Source organism: Peromyscus eremicus, unplaced genomic scaffold (genome assembly GCF_949786415.1).
Source record: "Peromyscus eremicus unplaced genomic scaffold, PerEre_H2_v1 PerEre#2#unplaced_483, whole genome shotgun sequence".
Classification (NCBI taxonomy): domain Eukaryota; kingdom Metazoa; phylum Chordata; class Mammalia; order Rodentia; family Cricetidae; genus Peromyscus; species Peromyscus eremicus.
In genome coordinates, this window is record NW_026734719.1 from 160,615 (window position 1) to 186,027 (window position 25,413).

At 44.1% G+C, this 25,413-nt stretch overlaps 1 protein-coding gene across 2 annotated transcripts in view; it reads right to left on the reverse strand.

Moving 5' to 3' along the window:
• Positions 1-8,064: 8,064 nt before the first annotated feature.
• The window catches only part of Tmed8 (transmembrane p24 trafficking protein family member 8), a 31,809-nt gene continuing 14,460 nt past the window's right edge, over positions 8,065-25,413 (reverse strand). For both annotated transcript variants that reach the window (XM_059252908.1, XM_059252907.1), the window contains exons 2-6: positions 19,318-19,399; positions 13,328-13,457; positions 10,879-11,005; positions 10,369-10,674; positions 8,065-8,627 (exon numbers count right to left, since the gene is read on the reverse strand). In XM_059252908.1, coding sequence (XP_059108891.1) covers positions 8,410-8,627; positions 10,369-10,674; positions 10,879-11,005; positions 13,328-13,450 — 774 coding nt within the window. In that variant the 5' untranslated portion in view covers positions 13,451-13,457; positions 19,318-19,399 and the 3' untranslated portion in view covers positions 8,065-8,409. The remainder of the gene's footprint in view (positions 8,628-10,368; positions 10,675-10,878; positions 11,006-13,327; positions 13,458-19,317; positions 19,400-25,413) is intronic.

Genomic DNA, 25,413 nt, shown 5'->3' on the forward strand with positions numbered 1-25,413 from the left:
CTGTGTGTCTTGTTTGAGTAGAAGCATTGTTCTCAGCTTTTCTCTAGCTCAATCCCAGGGTGCTTCCTTCCTTTTTCTGGCTCCCTTTGTTGCCTCACCTCTTAATTGCTCTAGGCTCTGAGCTCTGGGATGGCCACTCTTTCTCCCAAGGCAGCTTTTGTCTCAACAAAGCCAGAGAAGTAAAGGAAGGTAGATATGGCAATAAGGGAGACCAGTGGCATAACTGGGCTGCCCTTCTACCATGTGGAACCTTTTCCTAAATGAGTCTAGATCTGGATGGATGAGACTTACTTGGTCTCTCCATAAGAAACTTACATGGCCAAACACTAATCTGAACCAGAAACCATGGATTGCTCATTCTTGATCAAGCCCTGAGCCTGGCCTTGCCCCCTACGTGTATGCTAAGTTGGAAGATGTCCTTCCCCTTTGCCCTGAAATTCATCTTTGGGGGCCCTAGAAGATCCTAAAAGAGCAAATATTTCCCCTAGATGTGTACACTTTCTCCAGCAGCCAGACCAGATGGCTACAGTGCTTAAGTAATAGTTATGCTTTGAAACAGAGTTTTTAAAACTACCTACTCTTCCAATTCACGTCATCAAATAAATTCTTATATTGAGGGGCGAGATGTATCACCCAACCCAAGACTGTCTTTGTGTGTTTGTACCTCTATAACAATATACCGGAGACTGGACAATTTATAAAGAATAGGCATTTATTTTCTCTCAATTCTGGAGGACAGGAAGTCCAAAATGAAGGTGGTTCTCTGCCAGATGAAGGCTACTGATTCCTGGATAGTGCCATCGATGCAGTATCCCTGTAGTAAAAGGGAGAGAGGGGCAAGGAACAAAAAAGATCCAAAGTTCCTTCCTGTTTGCTTAATAAAACACTAAAACCCTATTTACTAAGGGAGAGCCTTAGTGCCTAATCATCTCCTAAAGGCCTCACCTCTCAATACTATTGCATTGGGGATTACGTCTCTGTGAATTTTGGAGTTGTCCTAAACATTAAACTACATCAATGACCATCACCTTTGTAAGGGGCATTTCTCAATAGGGACTTCCCTCAAAACGCTGAGTGCTCAAAGTCCTTCATTTCCGTCTTATTTATCGGGTTTGTAAAAATCAGCACTTGGTTCTGGTGTGCCTGGGCCACAGAAGGCTCTGATTCAGTTCCTGGGGCCAGAGTGGCCACAGTAGAGGAAGAATATATCTGAGTGGTTCCACCACTGGGTTACATGAGAAAGATGTCCCAATCCCATGGGAGCAATGAATCTCAGGAAATACTTCAGAAGGAGTAAAGCAGGCAGGAAAAAGTTGAAGAATAAACGGAACAATAATTCAATCCCTAGTACTAGGCGTGGAGTGTAAAACAAAAAAGCAGAATTTTTCCCCAAAAAAGTTTATGTATCCATTATAGGAAGAGGTAAATGTGTTGAGTAAGCAGGTGGATACAGATGTTCATAAGATACTCATTATATTGCAATATAACACCTAGCTCTTGGTTCCGAGGTCAGGCACCATTCTGATTTGTGAATACTCTAAGATTACTGTTGAATGCCAAGTGCTGCAATTTGTGAGCTGCCGATGACTTATTTTTACACTTTTTAAATTTTATTAATGTTTTGTCTGCATATATGTATGTGCGGCATGTGCATGTCTGGTGCCTGAAGAGGTCAGAGGAAGGCATGGGGTCCCTTAGAGCAGGAATAACCATGCTGTGCTGGAAACCAAACCCAGGTGCTCTGTGAGACAACTAGTGCTCTCCACTACTTGGACATTTCTCAACCCCAAAGATTTTTAAATTTATTTTTATTTTATGTGCATGGGTGTTTTGGTTGCATGTATGTCTATGTACCATGTGCATACAATGCCACTGGAGGCCAGAAAAAGAGTATATCCTCTGGAACTGGAGTTACAGATGGTTGTGAGCTACCATGAGGTCCTAGAAACCGAACCTGGGTCCTCTACAAGAGCAGCAAGTGCTCTTTCTTGATGTCTGAGCCATCTCTCCATCATCCCTTCTGACAGGAATTTACATACAGACATTCATCTTAGTCTCAATTTTTCTTAAATTTTATAATCTTAGTAGATGATAGAAGAATTCACACGAGTCCACGGAATACTTTTCCTCTTAAGCTGAAGAGAAAAGACAAAATTTCAAATGGTTATCAGCCGGGCTTATTAAGATAGAACTCAAATATTTTAGGTGCACAGTGAACAAGTTTATTTATGACAGATTTCAAAACTTGGAAAAGAAGACAAAAAATGCACAAAAGCATTTCACAAAACTGTCACATAATATAAAAACACCAGAACTCAGCTGTTTAACCATGGCTCAGCATCCATCCGGGTATCACAGCAACACATTCAGTGCCACACATGAAGTGCAAATATACAGTATGACGAAAGAAAAACCACTCAGGAGGACAGAAGAACTAAGTGACAATTGGTACAGAGTTCTTCATGTGAAAATCATACATGTTAACAGCATTTCTCATGACAGGGTGACTTGTAAAACAAGTTGACTCTAATAGCTGATTGGTTTGGATTTGTTTGCATTTTGAAGAAAAAAGACAAGACTGTGATATAGTTTCCCTCCCAGGCCTTTGGTAACCATGGCAGCAGCATATGATACACAACAGTAAGAAAAGAAAACACAAACCCCTTTAAATCACCGACGGCTGTCTGGATGATGATGATGGCTCCCTTTGGATGTATAAGCAAATGGCATCGTGGTTAGGAAATCTCCAGGCATCTCTCTGCCTTCCCATTTTGCTTATCCACTCTGCTCTCTAGAATCTATCACTTTGTTACAAAGCATTTACAAGTGACGTTTTATTACAAAGCATCAAACATTTCTTCTGTGAGTTTCAAAACACTTCCCATTATTAAGGGAACATGGATATACCAAAGTCATGCATCATGGGATTGCTTTTTCCAGACTGGCTTGTTCTTTAACATGGCTAAGTGGAAATAAGTCAGACTGATTAAATGAAAGCTAATGCACTTAGGGGACAATTATCTCAGAACCGGACACAAGATGTATTTTTAACATAAAACGTCTTAATAAAATGTACTACTCAGGATATGAGAGAAGAAATTAAGATAATGTTTTCTAGATGAGTCCTGGCCTGAACCTAAGAATGAACAATGACAATAGCAAGGAGACATTACAGACGAGGCATTTCAACCCTGAGTGATGAGGAGTTTAGGAGGACCCCCTTCAACTGACAGTGAATTAAGGGCTCTTCAGGAATACTATACATCATTGCAACTCCAAACTTCAGAATCTTTCATAATCCTGTCAGAACTTTAGAAAATAAACTCTGTTCCCATAAGTCATTTCAAATACACAATTTTACCCCCAGATAAATCAAAAAGCTACCTGATTAAAATGACAGGAAACTGAAATTTCATAAAGCAGCATGTATTTCTAGGTCTCTGGGGCACCATTTTAGTGTATCTTAGAATGAAGAGCTGTCTATGTTCCACATGCTAAAAATCATGGATCAGATCATGGATTCAAACCAGGGATCAGCCCTACAATTTCTCAGCCAGTGTCCTGTCTATACTTTGTTCGTGAGGAATGACTATTTGTAAGGGAGCCAAATTATCAGTATCCTATCAGGCTTTATATCATTGATTGTATTTTCTTAGCTTTGAGACAGTGGTTCAGAGGCTCTGGTTAGCCTTCTTGGTCCAAGAAAGCAATACTACATCTAGAGGGAACAGTGACTGCAATCTGGCCACACAATACTTACAATGTTTCCCTACACTTTGGATCACAATTCACCTTAGAAAACTGGGTGTTCTTTGGGAATGTCCACGGGTGCTACATGAGTTATACAAAGCAAAAGGCTGTCACCCACCAGCATCAGATACATACAGATCCAAGGAGTTCTTGCTGAGTGTCCCTGCAAACACCACCAGGAACAAAGAGTGCTTGCTTAGGTCATTGGAAATCAGATACCCAGCTTACGACTGGGTTTTGATACTCATTCATACCCCGAAGGAGTGTGATAGGTCCCTGAGCACATGCACACAATGAATACAGTGACTTGCTTTTTACAGAACACATCCCCTAACGACGTACCGCACAGCAGCAATGACACCAATTCCCTTCTTCAGATGGAAGCTCACCTTTTCAAACAGTGAGACTCTGAAGGGACCCATGCTACCCTGTTCTCAGAGTGTAGGCATTCTACACTTCTGGTAATATGGAAAAAACTAGGGACAGGGGTCAGTGTGGATGCTTAGCATCAGGAGAAACTCCAAATAGAAGCTCTAATAGAGAAAACTGTGTGTGGTTTGCTCTGTGTGGCTCAAGGTGGTGATGCTGTCAGCCTGCAGGAGGCCTGCTTGCTACCCCAGCACTCACATGGCTGTCGGTTTTGTGGTGGTGGACAAAATGCATCTGAATTATGCCTGCAGGGACACATTCACAACTGTGGCTTCAGCACCACAAGTGGAACTGACTCTTGGCCTTCTCTCATCCTGTTATCTCTCTTAAACCCCAAAGGATGGAGACAGGAAGTCAATCCTCAGGTCATGGTTACATTTAGCAGAGGAGACCTACTCAAAAATGCATCTGGCCGACTCTGCTGCCAGATGGCAAAGTGGGCTGGAGGATTCTCCGCTGAGCACAAGGAGAACCGGTAAGGCTTCTGGCTTACAAAACAGTGCCAGTGAGCAAAGCGCCACCAAAGCACTAAATGAATTCTGGGACATACCTGACAGTGTGTTCGCTCTCCCCTCTGTTCGACCCCATTTTTACCCTTTGCTGTCCATTTAAGAGGCAGTTCTGAAGCAGCACAAAGTTGTTGAATTTGTGCCCCACCCTTATCTACTAGAAAAGTCTTCTACGTAAATAATAGGGTCACTCAATTCCACACCTTAGAACCACGGACTCTCACGTCAAAGGCAACATTTTGCAGAGTGCTCCTTAAACATAAATATACAATCATAAACTTTAGGGTTGGGATTTTGCCCAATTCTCTCACAGAAGGAACTGAGTAGGACTCACCAAAATCAAAATGTATATATTATAAGGTCCACAACAATATCTAATTCCATGAATATAAAACATTTACAGATTAACTTGTCTGTATTCATATAATGGGACAGACAATATACATTTCTTTCAAAGTCCATTTTTCTTAGATACCAAATAAAATATTTTTTAAAGTGCATTGATCCATCCATAAGAAAACTAACTAAGAATAGTCTACTTTCAAGCTGCTACCTATTTCCACGTGGTATCTGAAGAGTGTATTTGCATGTGAGCGTCCTGAGGATATGTCAGGAGAGCGAGGGATGAGAAGGAAAGCCTTCGATGCAGCTACGCAGTCACCTTCACAGCGACATGCAGTTAGGGAGGAAAGCCACTGAGGTTACCGTCGGAAGTAAGGGACATACAGCTAGCTTTCTGAGAGACGGAGGCCAACGGCCATTCCTGTGGCAGCCCGCGTTGAACGAAAGAGATCTGCTGGAGCAGAGGTTCTGCCAGAGCTGACTCACTGTGAAGGGAACATCCTCTAACTGGATACTTGTCAAAGGGAACTAAAAGGTACAATCTTTGTTTAAAAACCGGCAGTTTGTAATTTAAAAATATATGTGGGATCTAAGTGTATGCTTTTTTGTTTGCTGAAATTTTTCATAAGATGTTGGAAAAAATAGCACTTTAGGGTATGTCTTTTTTAAAAGTCCTGTTTCTTAACAAAGTAGCAAAATTAGATACATTGAAGAGATTTAAGAACCGCAGCCACTCTGTGTAAAGACTCTCAATCTGCCTTCTTACAAAATCCTTTCTTTCAACTGCATAGTACTTCCTTGTGCTCTAGAGAGCATGACAGGATAAAAGCAAACAAGTTATTTCATTGTTTGCTTGTTGCAAGTTGAACAGGAGGGACTAAGGAAATGACACTACCTGCAAGGTATGTGTGTTTTCGCGTATGTATTCTCTGTGATTACCTGTGTCTTCCAGAAATAATACTTTGTCTCTCAAGTTCTCTTAATTGTAAAAATTTAGTGTAGAATAGTGAGTCATCATACAGTGGGCATGTCTTCTTTTAGCTATTTTACGTTCATGAGACAAAGAAACCCTGCTGAGGAAAAACCAGTAAGAAATAAATGTGGCAGAATGGCCAGCCAGTGATAGGCACGTTAGAGGGATGAGAAGTCCACGGACTTCCCTGGTACAAGAGAACTGGGGCTCCAAGAAAATAAGCCACCATGACTTCATGATAAGAACAAAAGACTAGACAGAGCAAAGCCTAAATACTGTGGGAAGGCCCGGGGCCTTGCTACCGGGGCCTGCCAGCGCCATTCTGAGAGCAGGCTAGGAGTTGATAACAGGAAACGTAAGCGGGGCCGCCGACTGGAAAGGAGCTCCAAAGGCTGTTTTTTCTACAAACTACACTCAACCAGTGAAAGCATGATTCAACTTCAACTCCGCCGTCTGATGCCATGATGACCAGCAAGCCTGTTCCACTGCCCAGATACTCTGCTAATTTCTCACAGATGGATTCTTGCCAGTATAATTCCCTAGGAAACACATCGCAATGATGAAGTAATGAAGGTACGGATGCTGATTGGCGACCCAGAGGCTATGGCCATCCATCATCCTGCACTTGGCTTTCAGGTTAACAGAGGTGCAGGATGCATTCCCTTCGTTCCTGACCACAGACCTACTGGCAAGACCCTGCTCTTGGGGTGATCCCTCCTGTAGGGCAGGGGCTTGGTGCAAGGCAACCACACAATAAAGAAATGTGCCAAAGGAAACATCATGAAGAGAGTGTCAGAGGAGGAAAAGGACTTTGACATCCGACAGTGGTGGTAGTCAGTCTCCAGTGCAGGGGCGTCCTTCACACGCATTCCTCACTGGGAGGGCTGAGATGGACCTACACACGGACTAGGCTGGAGGCAGCCTTCTCTGAAAGGGCAGACTCTTCCCAAAGCATCACGGGGCTGGCATGTAGGAATGACATACAATCATTTTCCAAGCCCTAAAACCGTCTTTAACGCCATGAAAGAGGTGGCCTAATGGCTCAGAGCAGATGGGAAGCCTCATGGGAAACAGAGAACTGTTTCAAAGGCAAACTGAAATGTGCTTTAAAAAGCATAAATAAAGTAATAAATAAACCTAATTACTCAAAATTCAGAAGCATGACAGACAACCCAGAGTAAGAAACAAAGAGTTGCAGATGACTTCACTTCGGAGGTCCACGCCTCATCGTTTGCCTTCTCCCCCTGAGGCCTTAGCACCTGGTGCTCTGTGGCCACCCTCAGCAACACGACTGCATTCTGTGGCTCCAGAGCCTCAGGGGGAACAGAGTGCAAGAGGCCGTCCCTGCAGGCTTTGGTCCGGTAAGGAGCACACACAGTCAGCAGCAACAGCAAAACTCCATGATTGCTTTCCCTAAGGACCGTGAACACCGTAAGTTTACATCCTCTGTAAAAAACACAAACCCAGAATCACTGCAAACCTGAGTGGGTTTCACTGTATTTGGTTCCAAAGCAAACTCTCTAAATAACACCGTAGCCTAAAGATGGAGGTTGGGGGTGGGGGGAGGGGGGAGGGGGGTGAGGAGGGCACTCGGGACGACTAGTACTTGACTTCCAAAAGGGCAGCTTCTGAACTAATTCAGTGCCTGCTTTCCACCTTTTCTTCATCAACTACCAGCACCCTTAGTAAGGGAGAAAGCGCCAGAGACAGGAAGTGATGGAGGCCACTTTTCTTCTCAGTAGATCCTAGGACACTGATCATAATTGCTCGGAAGTTCTTGCTCCACGGCAGAAACAGAGACGCGGTACAGAGAGAGGAGGAAGGTCTACCCATCGGGAATAATCATATCCATCCGAGGCAGTGAGGGCTCCCAGCCTGAGCTAGAGACTAAGGATACCCAGCAGGCAGGAATATGGCAGTGCTGAGGGGCTGGACGGAGCAGTCTCCATCCAGAGTATTGGGCTCTTTCATAGACAGTGTGCTTGTCCCTCTTCTGGCACCTCGAAATGTAAGAGGGTCGGCGCTGCTAGGTATATCGGCACTACAGGCTCTGGAGAAGAGTGAGCGGCAACCTGAATGATAAGCTTTACCAGCGTGAATCAATTTTTAAAAGACACCCTTCTACTTCATTTCAGCCTTCTGCCTCGCAGGGGCCGTCTGAGAGGGTTTTTGCTGGAGTCGGAAACAAGAGTGTGAGTCAGGAACCACAGAACAGAAGCACTACACCACCACCTGCAGAAGCCAAGAAAGGGGGAAAGCTACATGGGGTCAATAGTCAGGCATGCCAGGCAGGGCACGAGGCTTAGAAGCCCCACACAGAACTTGAGGCTCTTGCTTATAGACAAGAGGCACCAGCTGGCAGCCTGCTTCAGCCAGCAAACACAGCCTGCCCCAGCCTCGCGTCCTTCAGCTAGTGTAGTAGATGTGGAAGTACAGAGTCTTGTTGCGCAGCAGGGAGTACGAGTTGTCAAACTTGAGCAGGTAGATGCCCTCGCCAGGGTAGTCATGGCTGCCAGCTTGCACATCTCGGTGGCTGTCCCTCCGGTACACAGGCATGACCTCCCCGTAGCGAACCCGTAGAGAACTCCTGGAGCCTCTCTCCACATCTCCCACAGGGACGGGTTCTGCAGGAGCAAAAGGGCAGAGTTTAGATAAGAGTTTTGAGCCTGAGTACGTCCTGCCTGAAGGGGAGCGACTGCTTCTCAAACGGGGACTCTGCTGTCCTCCCACAGGCAGCAGAATCAAACTGGCATTCAGTAGCCCAGAGTCCGGGAGTCTCAGTAAACAGTGAGGCTTCTCTGAGAACCCATTATCCAGCCTGATAACCTTAGACATATCTGGTTTCCAGTGGGGAAAAGATATTTAGAGAGCAAAGCCTGGAAATCCTTACAGTACATGAAAGGATTAGCTAACAGAAATAGGAAATATAGATAAACACATTGTACAGAGTGACTTCCACTTGGCATCTGAAAAATGCAGTAAGATAAAAAGGTCTTCCTCTTTCCTAAATACACGCAGATTTCCTGGTAGATATGAAAAGGCAAGTGAAGAGAATGATTTGTAGTCATACATGAAAGCCACGGGCTACTACAAACGCTTATATAACTTACTTCCAGATTCCTCCCTATATGTCCCATCATGAGGAGACACGACAAATAACAAGAATGGAGCAGAGAGGGGCTGGAGCAATGGCTCAGTGGATAAGAACACTGGCTGCTCTTCCAGAAGACCCAGGTTCTATCCCCAGCACCACACTGGGGTTCACAACCATCTGTAACTCCAGTTCCAGGGGATCTGACTCTCTCTTCTGGCCTCCACAGAGCACCAGGCACCGACATACAAGCAGGCAAAATATGCACATAAAATATAATAATAACAAAAAATTTTTAAAGCCGGGTGCTTGCTGTGGGATGGTCTGTATGTCAAATTGCTCTGATTGGTTAGTAAATAAAACACTGACTGGCCAGTAGTCAGGCAGGAGGAAGTATAGGCGAGACAAGGAGGAGAAGAATTCTGGGAAGTGGAAGGCTGAATCAGAGAGACACTGCCAGCCGCCACCATGACAAGCAGCATGTGAAGATGCCGGTAAGCCACGAGCCACGTGGCAAGGTATAGATTTATAGAAATGGATTAATTTAAGATATAAGAACAGTTAGCAAGAAGCCTGCCACGGCCATACAGTTTGTAAGCAATATAAGTCTCTGTGTTTACTTGGTTGGGTCTGAGCAGCTGTGGGACTGGCAGGTGAGAGAGATTTGTCCTGACTGTGGGCCAGGCAGGAAAACTCTAGCTACAGGTGCTGGTGATACACACCTTTAATCCCAGCACTCGGTGAATATCTGAGTTCAAGGCCAGCCTGGTCTACAGAGTGAGTTCCAGAATAGCCAGCGCTACACAGAGAAAACATGTTTTGAAAAACAAAGACAAGACTTTTTAAAAAGAATGGAACAGAGACCACTACTCTTAACATGAAGCAAAGAATTTGTATTCTGCCAGCAATGGCAGTATGGAGGAAAGATGGGAGGGGTACTTTTAGCTTATTGTAAACACCGAGTGTAGCTTGAAGTCAAGAATAAATATCCCAAAACAAAGAGAGGAAAAAACATAATGTCAAGTTCCAACGTGATCTGGAAAACCCTGATGCCCATACACACAAAGAGAATAGGGAAATAACCAGGTCCTGGTTAAAAGGGAGAGAGGAAGGATGAGTAGGAAGGGGAGCTGCTGGGAGGGCCTTTCCAGCAAAGCATCACCAGCAACCCCATCAGCCTGCAACGACGGTTCTGATGGGGAGGAGAAATGCTACGATCCACAGAGCAGCCACTAGCAATCAGGTTGAGCAAACTGAATTAAAATTAAATTTACCTTCGAGCTCTTCCTCCTCTTCCTCTTCTTCATCCTCATCCTCGCTCGAATCACTGACCTGCACAGTTATATCAGTGCTGGTGACCGGGGTCCAGTCAAAATAAACTCCAAAGCCAATGTCATAGTCATCAGTTGCGAACTCCCAGCAGACACGCTTTCCCTCGGGATGGGTAGGGACCCGGATGGTGACTACTTCTCCCCGCTTCACCACCAGACGGCTGTTCTTCTCTTTGCCCAGCTTGCTTTTGAATTCCTTTACTTTGGCAAAGGTCCAGATGCACGGAGGGGCCATCAGAGGTGGAGAGACTGAAAGGAGAGACAGCTTACTACTGAGAAGCGGGGGAAACACTCCTGGACCTGGTTTTTTGCTAGGAAGGTTAATAGACGACGTTCTTTCTAGCAGCTTCCATCACTTCCTTTCACAACTTTGTCTGTCCTTCCATCTGTCTTCTGTCCTTCAAGCATCTATTAGAAATGAAAAACTATCTTCTATGATTCCAAAGGTCTCACCTTTCCTGTGGTCCCCCAGAAGATCTGCAGATTCCAAATCCGCTGAAAGGACATCTACAGCTCCAGTGTGCTCAGACTGGATCATGACCATGTCTCCAGATCGTTGTGGAGCTTGGTACTTGGCCATCTGCACAACAGAATTCTGGTTAAAGGACTTACGGTGGTGGATTCCGATCAGCCTCTTTCCAAATGCAGGATACCCCCTCTTCCCTGAGACCACAACCCAAACGTTAATGTGCTAATCAACATTCTTTTTTTCTACCAAGTACAAGTTACCCCTAAACTTGACTTCTTAACATCACCAAAATGTCCCCCTGAAGATTCTTTTCTTCCCTCTCTCTTGCAACTTTAGAAAAGTTTTTGTCCCGCCTCCAGAACCTCTTAACCCACAAATATCCTCACAGCTTGCTACGGGCCTACATCAAAGGGTTTCTGGGTCACGCCTCGTCTGGCCTCAGCCTTCACTGCACCTTCCAGTGGCTCCTCTCAAACACTCCCATCTGGAGTTAGCTCTACTCCCCTCTGCCTGCCACACGTTCCCAGCTACAAAAATCGCTTCCATAGCAAAGGCTGCCCCACTCAAGGGTCACTTTTGTATCCCTGTGAGCCACCAAATTCACCAAAAGCATCGCAGCTTGTGCGTGGTTTCTAATTTTCCTCTCTTCCTTACACGTTCTTTCCATTCCTCTGTATCCTTTCCCTACCTTTCCCTTGTTCACACCTCAGGCTCTAAGTTGTCTCTCCTGTATTTCACTAGCAGTGTTCTTTAAGACTGTGTGTGTGTGTGTGTGTGCTGTCCTGTATAATGGGTATCTGCAGAGGACAGAGAGGACATTGGGTACCTTGGAGCTAGAGTCACAGACAGTTGGGAGCCACCTGATATGAGTGCTGGGAACCAAACTCAGGTCCTCTGGAAAAGCAGCAAGAGCTCTTAAATGCTGAACCAGGGAACCATCTCTCTAGCCCTGCAATGATCTTTTAATGATTACAATTTCATTTTAAACCAGCCACAGGACTTCTATTTGAACAGATATCCGACTTGCATAAAAGGATACAAATGGCATTTGATACAAACAGCCCTCATTAACCCACACAGAAGTCTGCCATCACTCGAGAGGGAGTTCCCTCCACATCACTACCCTGTGTTGCCTGTTTCGTGTTGTTAGGCCTTCACTTCCTGCTCCTTCCCCAGCTGGTAGGCAACTCAACGAGAAACCCATTCCTAATGCCCACAGGGGAGCGCACATCAGTGAGTCAGCAAGCCAGTTAAGAGGCTGGAATTGTACTTGTGCAAGTCAAGTCTGCAATCCTCCCAGGCTGCGTTCTCACAAGATCTGTTTCAGAGACCAAGCCCTTCCATTCCAGCCACACAGCTGAGTAAATGGAAGCAGACCTTGGCTAGTGAGTTTACAGGAAACCCTTTCTTTGACACGGTGGATTTAACTGGCAACTTAATTAGGACTTTGGGCTGCTGGCATCAAGGTTTTAGAGAACATGAGACATCCGTTCTGACACTTCCTTTTCTGCCTGCCAACGCAATGACAGGCTGTGTGAGAGAGACAGATAATTGCTGTGGGATGGTCTGTATGTCAAATGTGTTGCTGATTGGTCAATAAATAAAACACTGATTGGCCAGTAGCCAGACAGGAAGTATAGGCGGGACTAACAGAGAGGAGAATTGAGAGAACAGGAAGGCGGAGGGAGACACTGCCAGCAGCCACCATGACAAGCAGCATGTGAAGATGCCGGTAAGCCACAAGCCACGTGGCAAGGTATAGATTTATAGAAATGGATTAATTTAAGATATAAGAACAGTTAGCAAGAAGCCTGCCACGGCCATACAGTTTGTAAGCAATAAAAGTCTCTGTGTTTACTTTGTTGGGTCTGAGCGGCTGTGGGACTGGCGGGTAACAGAGATTTGTCCTGACTGTGGGCCAGGCAGGAAAACTCTAGCTACAGATAATGAATTCTCCAAATAATTAGAATTGAGATGCCTCACAGGAGTGTCCAACCCATGTCCCCTGGAATGCATGAAGCCAAAAGTTGCTTAAAACATTGAGGTTTCAGCCAGGCGGTGGTGGCACACGCCTTTAGTCCCAGCACTCAGGAGGCAGAGCCAGATGGATCTCTGTGAGTTCAAGGCCAGCCTGATCTACAGAGTGAGATCCAGGACAGGAACCAAAACTACTCAGAGAAACCCTGTCTTGAAAAAAAAATTGAGGTTTCAAAAAAAAAAAAATTCTGTAACTCAATAATGCAGTTCTCACGTGTGAACTTTAGAGATGATGACATGTCACAATGTCCAAAGGGTAGACATACCTGCTGGGAGTGACAGAGAATTCTGGGATCCACCATCTCCGCACTGCTATTTCCAACCCATCCACTATGTGCCTAAGTTGGGTACCAGAAGCTCCCCTTTCCCTAAGAGAGAGCCTGAATACTCCCCTACCTCACTGTGTACCTGAGCCTGGTCTGCTGGGAGCAACTCCTGCTCCCCCGGAGCCTGAACCTCTGAAGCACCAGCTGCTTTCTGTAGATCTTCCGTGTTATCCTTACTCACGGGAGATACCATCTGTGGCCTCTCAGAAGAAGAAAACATGTCAGTTCAAGGGGTCGTGAGGAGGCGAAATAAAACAACATTCAAAAGACACCCCACCCCTCCTGATTTCTGCATTTAGGTCCATGTCACTTCAGCTGACCACTGCCCAGAGCTGACTGGCTCACGGTAAGGGCACAGGAACAGACACAGCCAGTCCCCAGGCTTTTCGGTCACAGGAACACAGTTCAGTCATCAGACGGACTCAGGCTCTGATTTCTTTGTTGCTATGTTTTATTTATATACTAATTGGCATAAAGTATGATGCTATCTATGAGATGTGTGTGTGTGTGTATATATATATATATATATATATACACACACACACGTAAAATGATCAAATGAGGCTAATTAACATATTCATCACTTCACATACTTAGTTGCTGTATTATAAATACATTCTTAATTTACTGCTTGTAGTTTTGGGTGTAAATGTATTATTATTAAGTCTAGTTACCATGCTAATAGAGACCTTATTGTGCCAACATCTCCTGCTGCACTGTGTGCCAACTCCTGGTACTCATCATTCTGCGCTCTCCTTTTAAAACGTGTGTGTGTGTGTGTGTGTGTGTGTGTGTGTGTGTGTGTGTGTGAGAGAGAGAGAGAGAGAGAGAGAGAGAGAGAGAGAGAGAGAGAGAGAGAGAGAATATGGTGATACTTTATTTGTGCTGAAATGTGATTTTATTTGTATGTTAATAAATAAAGCTGCCTGGGGATCAGAGCTAAAAGTGAACCATTTAGCAGAAGTCCAACAGTGGTGGAACACACCCTTAATTCAATCACATGGCAGGCAGAGTTTCTGTGTGTTCAAGGACACAGCCAAGTGGTGACCCGAACCTTTAATCCCAGTTCAAACCATAGAGACCTGGAGGTCTGTATAGACAGGCAGTGACGAGAAAATCATGTGGTTGGGTTTAGAGCCAATGAGAAGGTAGAACAGAAAGGCAATAAAAAGACAGGTCACACAGGAGAAGGTCTCTCTCTCAGGGGAAGGACAGCAGCGAGTGGTAAGCTAAAGGCTATTCGCTACTGCTCTGATCTCTTGGGCTTTTAACTCTGTATTTGGCTTTGTGTTTCTTATTTAATAAGACCATTTAGAATTTCGTCTACAAGAGAGAGAGAGAGAAATGTGTGCACGGGGGCACCTGTGCTCATATGGAGACCAGAAGAGGGCATCAGATCCCTGAGAGCAGAAATTAAAGCATCTGCAGGATGCCTGGTTTGTTACGCCGGTGCTGGGCACCAAACTCCAGTCTCCATGACTGTGCAGCAAACACTCTTAACCACTGGGCCACCTCTGCAGGCCGGCTGTTCTATGAGTCTAGTTTTATTCCTCTCTCACCATTTGTTCCAACCAGAATTTCAATAGACAGTTTGGACCCCCAGTTGGTTCTATACAAGTCACACGGATAACAGGTTGCCTAAGCCAGAGACTGGCCACTGAACAGAAAGTGTCCACTGATTAATCACAAGGATATGCAGATAATTAACAACTGCTGGGAGGGGAGAGACGTTTTCTCCAGGGATGCATCCATCCCTAAGTTGCCTATGGTCCATGTTCCAATGAAACACGGTGGCTCACCAAGCTACACTTGGGTAGAAGTAACTGTGTTCTTGGTACCCTCCCTGGGGTGAGCAGCTGGGTTTGCTCTTGTCTCCCTAGGAAAAGTTCATGGAACAGGGGATGAGTTATGCCGCCCTCCATTTCCCCTGGCTTCAGAGAGACTAGAAAACGAGGAAAGAGCCAGGACAGTAGCACAATCCCCCAGACCTTCTGAAAATCTATTCCCAATAAAAGGTGATGTGAATTTTATGTTTAAAGTAGGAGTTATAAAAGCACAGTCTAGGGACCCCTGTAGTGCTTAGGACCCTTTAGGGGAGTCTGACACATTAAAACTAAAATACCATTTTCTTTTCTGCATTTTCTGAAGTAGGCAGTGGGACTTCCCAGAGACTCCGTGACACATGACAATACAGCAGAGTGAATCAAGAAGCCGAGGTGGAAATTCAATTGTCTTTTATTAAACCAGACATTAAAGGGATTTATACTGTCTTACTGTGCTATCTTTGCTTTACAAGGTGATTGATTTTCATTAAAGTAATATGTAGTGAGTTAACTATTGTTTTCAAATGAGTAAGATAACTACATTATCATTTCCAGCCTTAATTTCTTTCTTTTTTTTTTTTTTTTTTTTTTTTTCGAGACAGGGTTTCTCTGTGTAGTTTTGGTGCCTGTCTTGGATCTCACTCTGTAGACCAGGCTGGCCTCGAACACACAGAGATCCACTTGGCTCTGCCTCCCGAGTGCTGGGATTAAAGGCGTGCGTCACCACCACCCAACCTCAGCCTTAATTTCTAATATGATTTTTAAAAATTTGGAGGTCTTTTAGGACAATGTTCTACTCTGCAGCCCACACTGACCTCAAACTTGTAGTGATCCTACTGCCTCAACCTCCTGAATGCTAGGACGGCAGCCACCACACTCAGCTCCAATACAGTCAATAAAAAATTCTTTGAGGTCTTCCCTAATTATTCAAAGTGCAAATATCTGAACGCCCCTGCTTTTAGGCTATCGTTATCACTGTTTTCCTTGGCAGCATAAATAAGAAAATTCATTTTTAATTTATAGATGATCTCTTCTTCAAATAAACATAATCGTCTGTTAGAAGACCCAAGTCATGCCAGACCACCTCAGAGCAACTGAGAAAGGTGATGTGTCAGAATCAGGTTTGCTTAAGCCATCCAGTGTACATGGGAAATGGTGAATGACTTTAACTCTTAGAAACCCAAAAACTTCCGTCCATTTTTGTTTCCTGTCGTCCCTTCTCCAGAAGGCAAGCTGTATGCTGGGAACTAGTCTGACTGTGTGCCTGGTACCTCGAACCAACCCTGAATATGGAACTCTCAGGCTCTCTGAACTCTGACCTTACAGCCCGGATTTCCACTTTGCCCAGGCCGCTTGCCAGCAGTGACTGCTTGGATCTTTACTACACCTCAGCCCCTCAAGCACACTCCTGCCTGGGAGCCTTGCAGCTGCCGCAGCCTCTGTCTGTATTAATAATAATACAAGTTTCACAGGTGAGGGCCACTGATGAGACATGTCACACACTTGTTCTCTGCCTGCCATCCTCACCAGGGTGTGAGATCCATTACCACAGTACCCTGGAATACTATGTCCACCTTCAGTATTTTTGGTACCTAGAAGTATCCCAGGTGTATAACAGGTGTTCAACAAATGTCTACTGAATGAATAAATAGTAGCCATCTCCAGATTCTTTGTTGAAGTATTAAAAGGCATATTAGTTCTTGTTTGAAAACAACAGTCATTGGGATCACACTATCAGCTGTAATATTGGGAAAGCTGAGACTATCAGAGTTCATCAGAACTACTAACCCAATGTTACTATATGTGGCATCTAAAACCAACAAGCCTCTTCTTTGCCTCTGTGTATGTGACTTGGAATAAACGGCTTTGCCTATAAAATACTTTAAGCTTCTGTTGTACGTATGTATGTGTTCGTTTGTGTGTGTGTGGTCTATGTAAGTGCAGATGCATGTGTTGTGCATGTGCACATACTTGTGTGTGTACAGAGGCCAGGGAGTGTCAGATGATCTCCTCCATCACTCTCTGCCTATTCCTTTGAAGCAGAGTCTCTCCCGGAAGCTGGGACTCACATTTCAGCTAGACTGAAAGCCAGCAAGCCCCAGCAGGTCCTATCGTGGCTTCCTCTGGAGCTAGTGTTACAGGTATTTGCAGAAATGCCCAGACTGTTATGTGAGTGCTGGGATCTGAACTCTGGTCCTCTTGATTATAAAGCAAGCAAGTGCTCTTAACCACTAAGCTGTCTTTCTAGTACCAATTAAAAATATTTTTAAGGAGTTGTAATGGCCACATGAATTTAATATTCACATTAGCATTTTATGCTCTAGAGAATTAGCAAAAGGTATTTTTGGAAAGAGAAGTTGCCAATCAGTTGATGCCAGTGATAGGCCATGTCAAAAAAAAAAAAAACCATAAACTTGTAAGTCAATTAAGTCTTCTGGCTTATGCTGCCCCAGAGCAGCGAGACTAGCCTGAAGGATGGGAGAACCTGGCCACACAGCCAGCCTCACTGGAAAAGCTAGAAAGCTGTGTTGTTTCAATTTCCAACAGACACAAATCAGGCGCTAGGCTTCTGGGACCATGTGCACTGGAGCTTCTTCACTCACTAAGTTTATAAACAAAACTTTCTATTTACTGTATGTAAATATGGTAATTAAATCATTTTGTCTGCCAGGCGGTGGTAGCACACACCTTTAATCCCAGCACTCGGGAGGCAGAGCCAGGCGGATCTTTGTGAGTTCGAGGCCAGCCTGAGCTACAGAAAGAGTTCCAGGAAAGGTGCAAAGCTACACAGAGAAACCCTGTCTCGAAAAAACAAAAAAAACAACAACAAAAAAATCATTTTGTCTAAGAATGTTCTGTGTCTTACTCAAGAAACTTACTTTTAGGAGGATAAAACCGTTCTGTGCTGTAGAGTCATCCTTTAAAGACAAAGAGACGGTGACAGGAAGATGAAAAGTCCCTCACCTTAGGAATGTCAAGAGCATGAATTATTAAGTGTCATCAAAACCTTGAGGGGCTGGAGAGATGGCTCAGAGGCTAAGAGCACTGGCTGCTCTTACACAGGACCCAGGTTTGATTTCCAGAACTCACATGGCGGCTCACACCTGTCTGAAACTCCAGTTCCAGGGGCTCCAATACCCTCTTCTTGCCTCTTTGAGCATCAAGCATGCTTATGGTGCCCAGATATACATGCAGGCAAAACACTCATATACATAAAAGAAAAAGGGGGAGAAACCCTTGAAGAAGATTTCTGTATATAACATAGCCTTTCTAAGCACAGAACTTAAACCCTCTACTATCAGTTGTGACAATAAGCTACAGCTATGGGAATCTGCACCGAGTATAGACTCTACTCTTTCACTTTCCTCGTTTTAACAGCAGGGGAGGGTACCTATTTCATTGAGGTTATAAGGATTGAAGGGAATACATTTTAAACCACAGTATTGAGCAAACAAAACTATTCAATAAAACATCATTTTGTCTATTATTGAAAAACATTCAAATAAAGCATGGTTATTTATTATATCACCAACTACATTATAAATTATTTCATATGCAAAAGAAGAAAGAACTGAGTACAGCTCAACAAGTATGAGATGTTTAAAAATACCTTAACACCCCTTTTTATTCCCAGCCACGGTTTGCGTGGGGCATGCAGACCACAGGTTCTACCAGACAGTACAGTACAGGAACGGAGTAACTCGAGTATGACACTGAGGACAGACTTCTGTGTCCCACTAGTGATTGATGGCTTCCTCTCACGCTAAGACTCAGTATAATCCTTCCTTTCTGCTCTGTATGTACTAGTGAAAGTGGGTAGATGAAATTTAAGAACGACAGCCTACGGGCTGGAGAGATGGTTCAGCAGTTAAGACATTTGTTGCTCTTTTATAGGAACTCAGTTTGGTTGCCAGCACCCAGGTCAGGCAACTCACAACTACCTACAACTCTAGCTCCAGGGATGTGAGTCCCTCTTCTGGTTCCTATAGGCACTAAACATGCACATGGTACGCATACATACATGAAGGCACTCACACATACACACAAAATAAAAATAAAAAGATAATATAGAAAAATGAACGACAAAGGTTATCATAATGGTTTAACCTGAAAAATCACATAAAAACTGCAATCTGCCTTACCCCTTAGGTCACTGCCTACTTTCCTCGCCAGTTCCTTTATTCTCAGAGGACAGAACTTCCAGAAGCATTTATCCAAAGCAGTTGCTTGCCCCTACCTGTAGGGTGAGGACTGGGGCTCTGGGTCAGAGGCAGAAGCCAGTGGAGAGTTGACCTTAGTGTTTTCCAGATCTTCTTTCTCTAGAAAATCATGGAAAGAATTTGTTATTTGAGGGGAAACACTAACACACACCTGCAATCCAGTTCTTGGGAGGCTGAGGCAGGATGATCAGGAGTTCAAGGCCAGCCTTAGCTACATAAAGAGTTTGAGGCCAGCCTGGGCTACCTGAGGTCCTGTCTAAATAAAAAAAAAGTCATTGTGGGGGCTGGAGAGATGGCTCAGAGGTTAAGAACACTGGCTGTTCTTCCAGAGGTCTTGAGTTCAATTCCCAGCAACCACATGGTGGCTCACAACCATCTATAATGAGATCTGGTGCCCTCTTCTGGCCTGCAGGCATACATGCAGACAGAACCCTGTATACATAATAAATAAATCTTAAAAAAATAAAAAATAATTAAAAAAAAGTCATTGTGTAAATCATGTCTTGTCCTATATAAAAGTCAATTCAGGGGGCTGGAGAGAGAGCTCACAGGTTAACAGAACTTGCTGATCTTCCAGAGCACCTGAGTTTGGTTCCCAACACACAAATGGCAGGTCACCAATATCTGTAACTCCAGTTCCAGGGCATCCAATGTCTTCTCCTTGCCTCTGGACACATGAGGTGTACTTATACACACACAGGCACTGATACACATAAGACAAAAACAAAATCTTTTTAAGAAGTAAATTAGAGGCCGGGCAGTGGTGGCACACGCCTTTAATCCCAACACTCGGGAGGGAGAGCCAGGCAGATCTCTGTGAGTTCAAGGCCAGCCTGGGCTACAAAGCGAGATCCAGGACAGGCACCAAAACTACACAGAGAAACCCTGTCTCGGGAAAAAAAAAAGAAGAAGAAGAAGAAGAAGAAGAAGAAGAAGAAGAAGAAGAAGAAGCAGCAAATTAGAAATAGTTCAAAGATCTTAGGATGGGGCTGAAGAATTTGAAATTGCTGGAGGAAGCGCAGGGAGAACAGCTCAAGACATAGTCACAGCAACCGTTTTCTGAAAGGACCCAACAGCCAAGGAAATAAGAGCAAGATTTAACAAAAGGAGCTGCAAGGAATTAAAAAGCTTCGACACCGCAAAAGAAACAGTCTCAGAGTAAAGAGACAGTCTGCCGAGAGGGGGTCAATGTCAAGAATATATAAACACATACGCCCAAACAATCTAAATAGTACATGGGCAAATGAACAGATAGTTCTCAAAACAGGGGGTACACATGGCCAATAAGTAGGAAAAAAATGCTCAACCCCCTTCGCCATCAGAAAAATGTAAATTAAGACTGGAGTGAGATTTGATCGGATTCCTTCCGGGTGGGAAGTGCTATCATCAAGGAGGGGTAGAGGCTTATGTATTGCTGGCGGGAATATAAAGCAGTGAGGCCACTATGGAGCCTCAGCCTGAGTCTTCAAACAACTAAACAGAAGGGCTGGAGTGGTTAAGAGCACTTGCTGCCAACTCAGAAGGACTGGAGTTTGGACCTCAGCTCCCCAACACCAGGCCAGGCATCCTAGGTCCACCTGTAACCCTGGAGATGGGGCTTGCTGGCCTCCAGTCTAGCCAAGACAATGAGAGCCCCAGGTTCAGGGAGAGATCCTAACTCAAAAGAATAGGCAAAGCATAACAGAGAACACCTACTGCCCTCTTCTGGCCTCCCTTCCCATACATGAGAGCATATACAGACACATAAATACACACATAAACTAAAAACAGAACTACCGTATGATCTGGATATATCCACTACCGGGTAACCGACCCACAAGAATCTAAGTCAGCACATTTTAGGGATACCTGCACACACATTCATTGCAAAACTAGCCAAGTTATATATAACTAGATACCCATCAGATTATAATACTTTAATGGTGGAAGGCAACCTTGGCGGGTTGGAGCCAAGGAGCACCACAAAGTCACACCAGGCAACAGAGCTCACGTGGGAGGCTTAGCAGAAGGAAAGGGAAAGATGGGGGAGAGAAGGGCTTGCCTTTTATAAGGGGATATAGTGAATGCACATAGGAAGAGTGCTCTGCTTGGTTGCTAGAGCAGCTACAGCATCACATCTTGGCTGCTGCTGATGACGTGTCATGCTAGGTCCCTGAGAGCAGGCCAGTGTAAATGCCTGAATGCTAACAAAGATAAATAAAGAAAACATGATACATACATATACATACAATTCATTTTTCTTTTTTCATGAGTATGTATGTGTGGTGTTCATACATGGATGTATCTGTATTATTTACTTGTATGAGCACATGCATGTGTGTGGAGTTTGTTTTTTGTTTTGTTTTTGTTTTCGTTTTTGTTTTTGATTTTCAAGACCGGGGTTCTCTGTATAACAGTCCTGCCTGTCCTGGAACTCACTCTGTAGACCAGGCTGGCCTCGAACTCACAGAGATCTGCCCGCCTCTGCTTCCCAAGCACAGCATCATGCCCCGCAGATCTATTTTTCTGAATGTCGACTCACAACCTCACCTGTAGAAAGACTGTAGCACCAATGTCACCCCACCTTGCTCCCAATAGAGGAGCTGATGCATGACCTCATCGGATGCTCCCATCTGCAGCTCTGTGCAGAGGCCATTCCGCTGAGATAACACGATTAGGAAGTTTCCCCTGTGTTGACTCAGGAGGCTGCTTCCTCAGGCATCCTGCTCTTGTCACCCAGAACCTGCTCAAATGGCCGCACTGCCCCTCTGTCCCTCCCCCAGGCTGGCAGCTCTACCTCAGGTGGTCTCTGATCATGTGGGCCTGGTTTCCACTGCTTCACTCAAAGGAAGGGGCTAAAACCCCTCCCCGAACCATGTCTCCTCATCTTTGTGGACTACACAAACAGCCCAACATTTCTGAGAATAACACTATCCAGACACTAGACTTTTTTTTAACTGCAAATTTACCCTGTTGGTCTAAACACATCAATCAGGCTTCCCTTAGCTTCTAAATATAAACTTTTTCTAACCTACTCCCTCTTATGCTCGATTTTTGAGACAGACTTTTGGAAAAATAATAGAATTTTAAACTTAAATCCAGACTTTACACATTCCTATTATTATTCCAAATTAACTTTTTAAAATTGCACTCAAAATTGTTTGTTTATTGTAGAATAAATAAAATAAAGATAAAAATTCCATTTACCTTTATAGAATTTATTTTCTTTAAAACTTTTTAATATACTTCAGAAAAGTCAAAACATACCGATAAGCAAACTAATCACAAAGCAACAAATTAAGCATAAATCTACTAAACCATGACAACTACTGTTAACGATTTGATGGATATCATTTCAGAAATGTATTCACACAAATAAACAGGTTTGTGTGTATTTTATATATATATATATATATATATATGTATGTATGTATGTATGTGCACATTTATGTATCTATTCCTAAAAGGCATGCATGAAATGTTAATCAACATTTTTCATGAACTTGTTTTGCAGTTGATTAAAAAAAGGGGATGTAGTTGGGCAGTGGTAGCGCATGCCTTTAATCCCAGCACTCGGGAGACAGAGCCAGGTGGGTCTCTGTTGAGTTCGAGGCCAGCCTGGTCTAGAGAGCACGTTCCAGGACAGCCAGAGCTGTTACACAGAGAAACCCTGTCTCAAAAAAGCAAAAAGAAAAGAAGAAGGGTGATATATCATTGTTTTAAATGTATGTATCATTTATGTAATGGCTTTGGCAAGTATCCATGATCAGTGTCTGAAAGTGTCTAAATCTATTAGAAACTAGAAAATGCTTTTTCCAATTCTAGCACTTTGTATGTATATTAGTGGGAATTAATTCTTCTACCAGAAAAAGATTCCCCCATGCATTACATGGCTACCTTAGGAGCCTTGGAAAAAGAGGGCAGAGCTAGGTGTGCCGACCGACCGACACATCCAGTAGGCTAAGGATCTTGAACTCAAGGCCAGCCTGGGCTACACAGTAAGACCTTGTCACAGAAATAATGGTAAAAATAACCAAAGGGAGAGAAAAAAAAAACCAGAAATCAAAGGCAGGTCAAGGGTTAACTATGCCAACTGGCTAAATAATTAGAAACACAGGTGAACAATGATGATTAAGTATCATTAAGGCACACACTTTAACATATTTCTGTTTCCCATTTTCCTAGCTTAAGCTCCAGGCTCATCTTACCAATGCCCTGCTCAGACCTAGAGCCAGCCACGGCTCTCAGGAATACCGGTCCTTTTTCACGGGATGCTCAGGAAGGGGATGACTACATCAGCACAGGAGTGCACTGCTGGTCAAAGGATGGGTTAGTTCCCCCTCCCCAACTTCACTATCATCTGTCCTTTTGTCCTTCAGCCTGTGGCCATGAGCAAGAAGGCCCTTGCTGGATGTGACCTTGGATTTCCCAGCCTCCAGAACTATAGGAAATAAAGCTTTGTTCACTAGGGAGTATCTAATCTTGGGCTGAGGAGGGCAGAGGGCATGAACAAGGTCCCTAGCACTGCAAGCGGGGAGGGGCTGAGGATGGAGAGCGTCAGTGGAGACCTTGACTCATATGCCTGAACTAGATTCAATTCTGAATGCTGAAAAAAAATAAAGAGTATAAATCAGCCAGTCTTGTTACAGTAGCACAAAATGAACTAAGATACACATGCAGACATACACATCATGCTGTCTACAAGAGCTGCACCTCAGATGTATGGACCACATAGGCTGAAGGGTGAGAAATGATAACCGAGAGAACACAGATGGCTATACTTGTATCAGATAAAATGGATTCAAGCTGAACACAGTGGTGTACTCCTGAACCCTGACATTTGGGAGGCTGAGGACTGTTGTAAACTCAGCACCAGCCTGGGTCACAACAGCAAGACAGACCTTGTCTCAAAAAACCATAAGACCCTATAAAACTAAAAATCAATCAAACACACACACACACACACACACACACACACACGCACACGCACACGCACACGCACATGCACACGCGCGCACACACACACACACACACACACACACACACGCATATATGTATCAAGCCAAAAGGCGTCACAAAAGACAAGGGGTCAATCATTCAAGAGCACATACTAACTCAGAAGGCTGAGGCAGGAGAATCAGGAGTTCGAGGCTAGTTTAAGCTTCATAGGGTGACCCTGTCTCCAAAAAGCCACAAAAACAAACAAAACAAATAACAATTTCAGGAGCCTAAAATGATTTCATGTGTGTGTGTGTGTGGTTTTTTTTTTTTTTGTTTTTTTTTTTTTTTGGTTTTTCGAGACAGGGTTTCTCTGTGTAGCTTTGCGCCTTTCCTGGAACTCACTTGGTAGCCCAGGCTGGCCTCGAACTACAGAGATCCGACTGCCTCTGCCTCCCGAGTGCTGGGATTAAGGGCGTGTGCCACCACCGCCCGGCTTCATGTGTTTTAAAATGAAATAGTTGATGATGGGCGATACCACACTCTCATCCCCAATGGTCGGCATCAGTGTTATTTCCAGTTTTTCATCCCATTAATATTACAAATTGTGCTATAGCGCCTTATGTGTATTTCGCATTTTTGCCAGACTGTCTTCTTTGACAGGGACCATCTATCATTTTGCTTTCATACCAGCAATAAGTGAATGCCTGTTTTCCCACAATTCAACATCAGAGTGAAATTTGTGAACCACTGAGGAAATTGACAATTCAACATGTGACGAATGTTACTTTAGTTTTCTTTCTCTGAGACAGGGTCTCACTATGTTGCTCAGGCTGGTCTTGAACTTCTGGGCTCAAGTATTCATTTGACCTTGGCTTCCTAAATTGCCAGAACTGCATATGTTTACCACCACACCCAACTTGGTATCTGTGATAGTTAATGCTGATTGTCAACTTGATACGTTAATATATTTGTATCAGATAAAAGTGAGTTAGAAGCTCTGTGTGTGCCAATGAGGAACTACCTAGGTTAGTTAGTTAGGTTAGTTAGTCTCTGGGCTTGCCTGGGAAGGACTGTCTCGGCTGTGTTAACTGGAGTGAGAGAACCCACTCTGAAAATAGGTGGCACCATCCCCTGGGCTTGAGTCACAGACCGCATAAAAAGGAGGAAGCTAGCTGAGCCCTTACCATCCTATC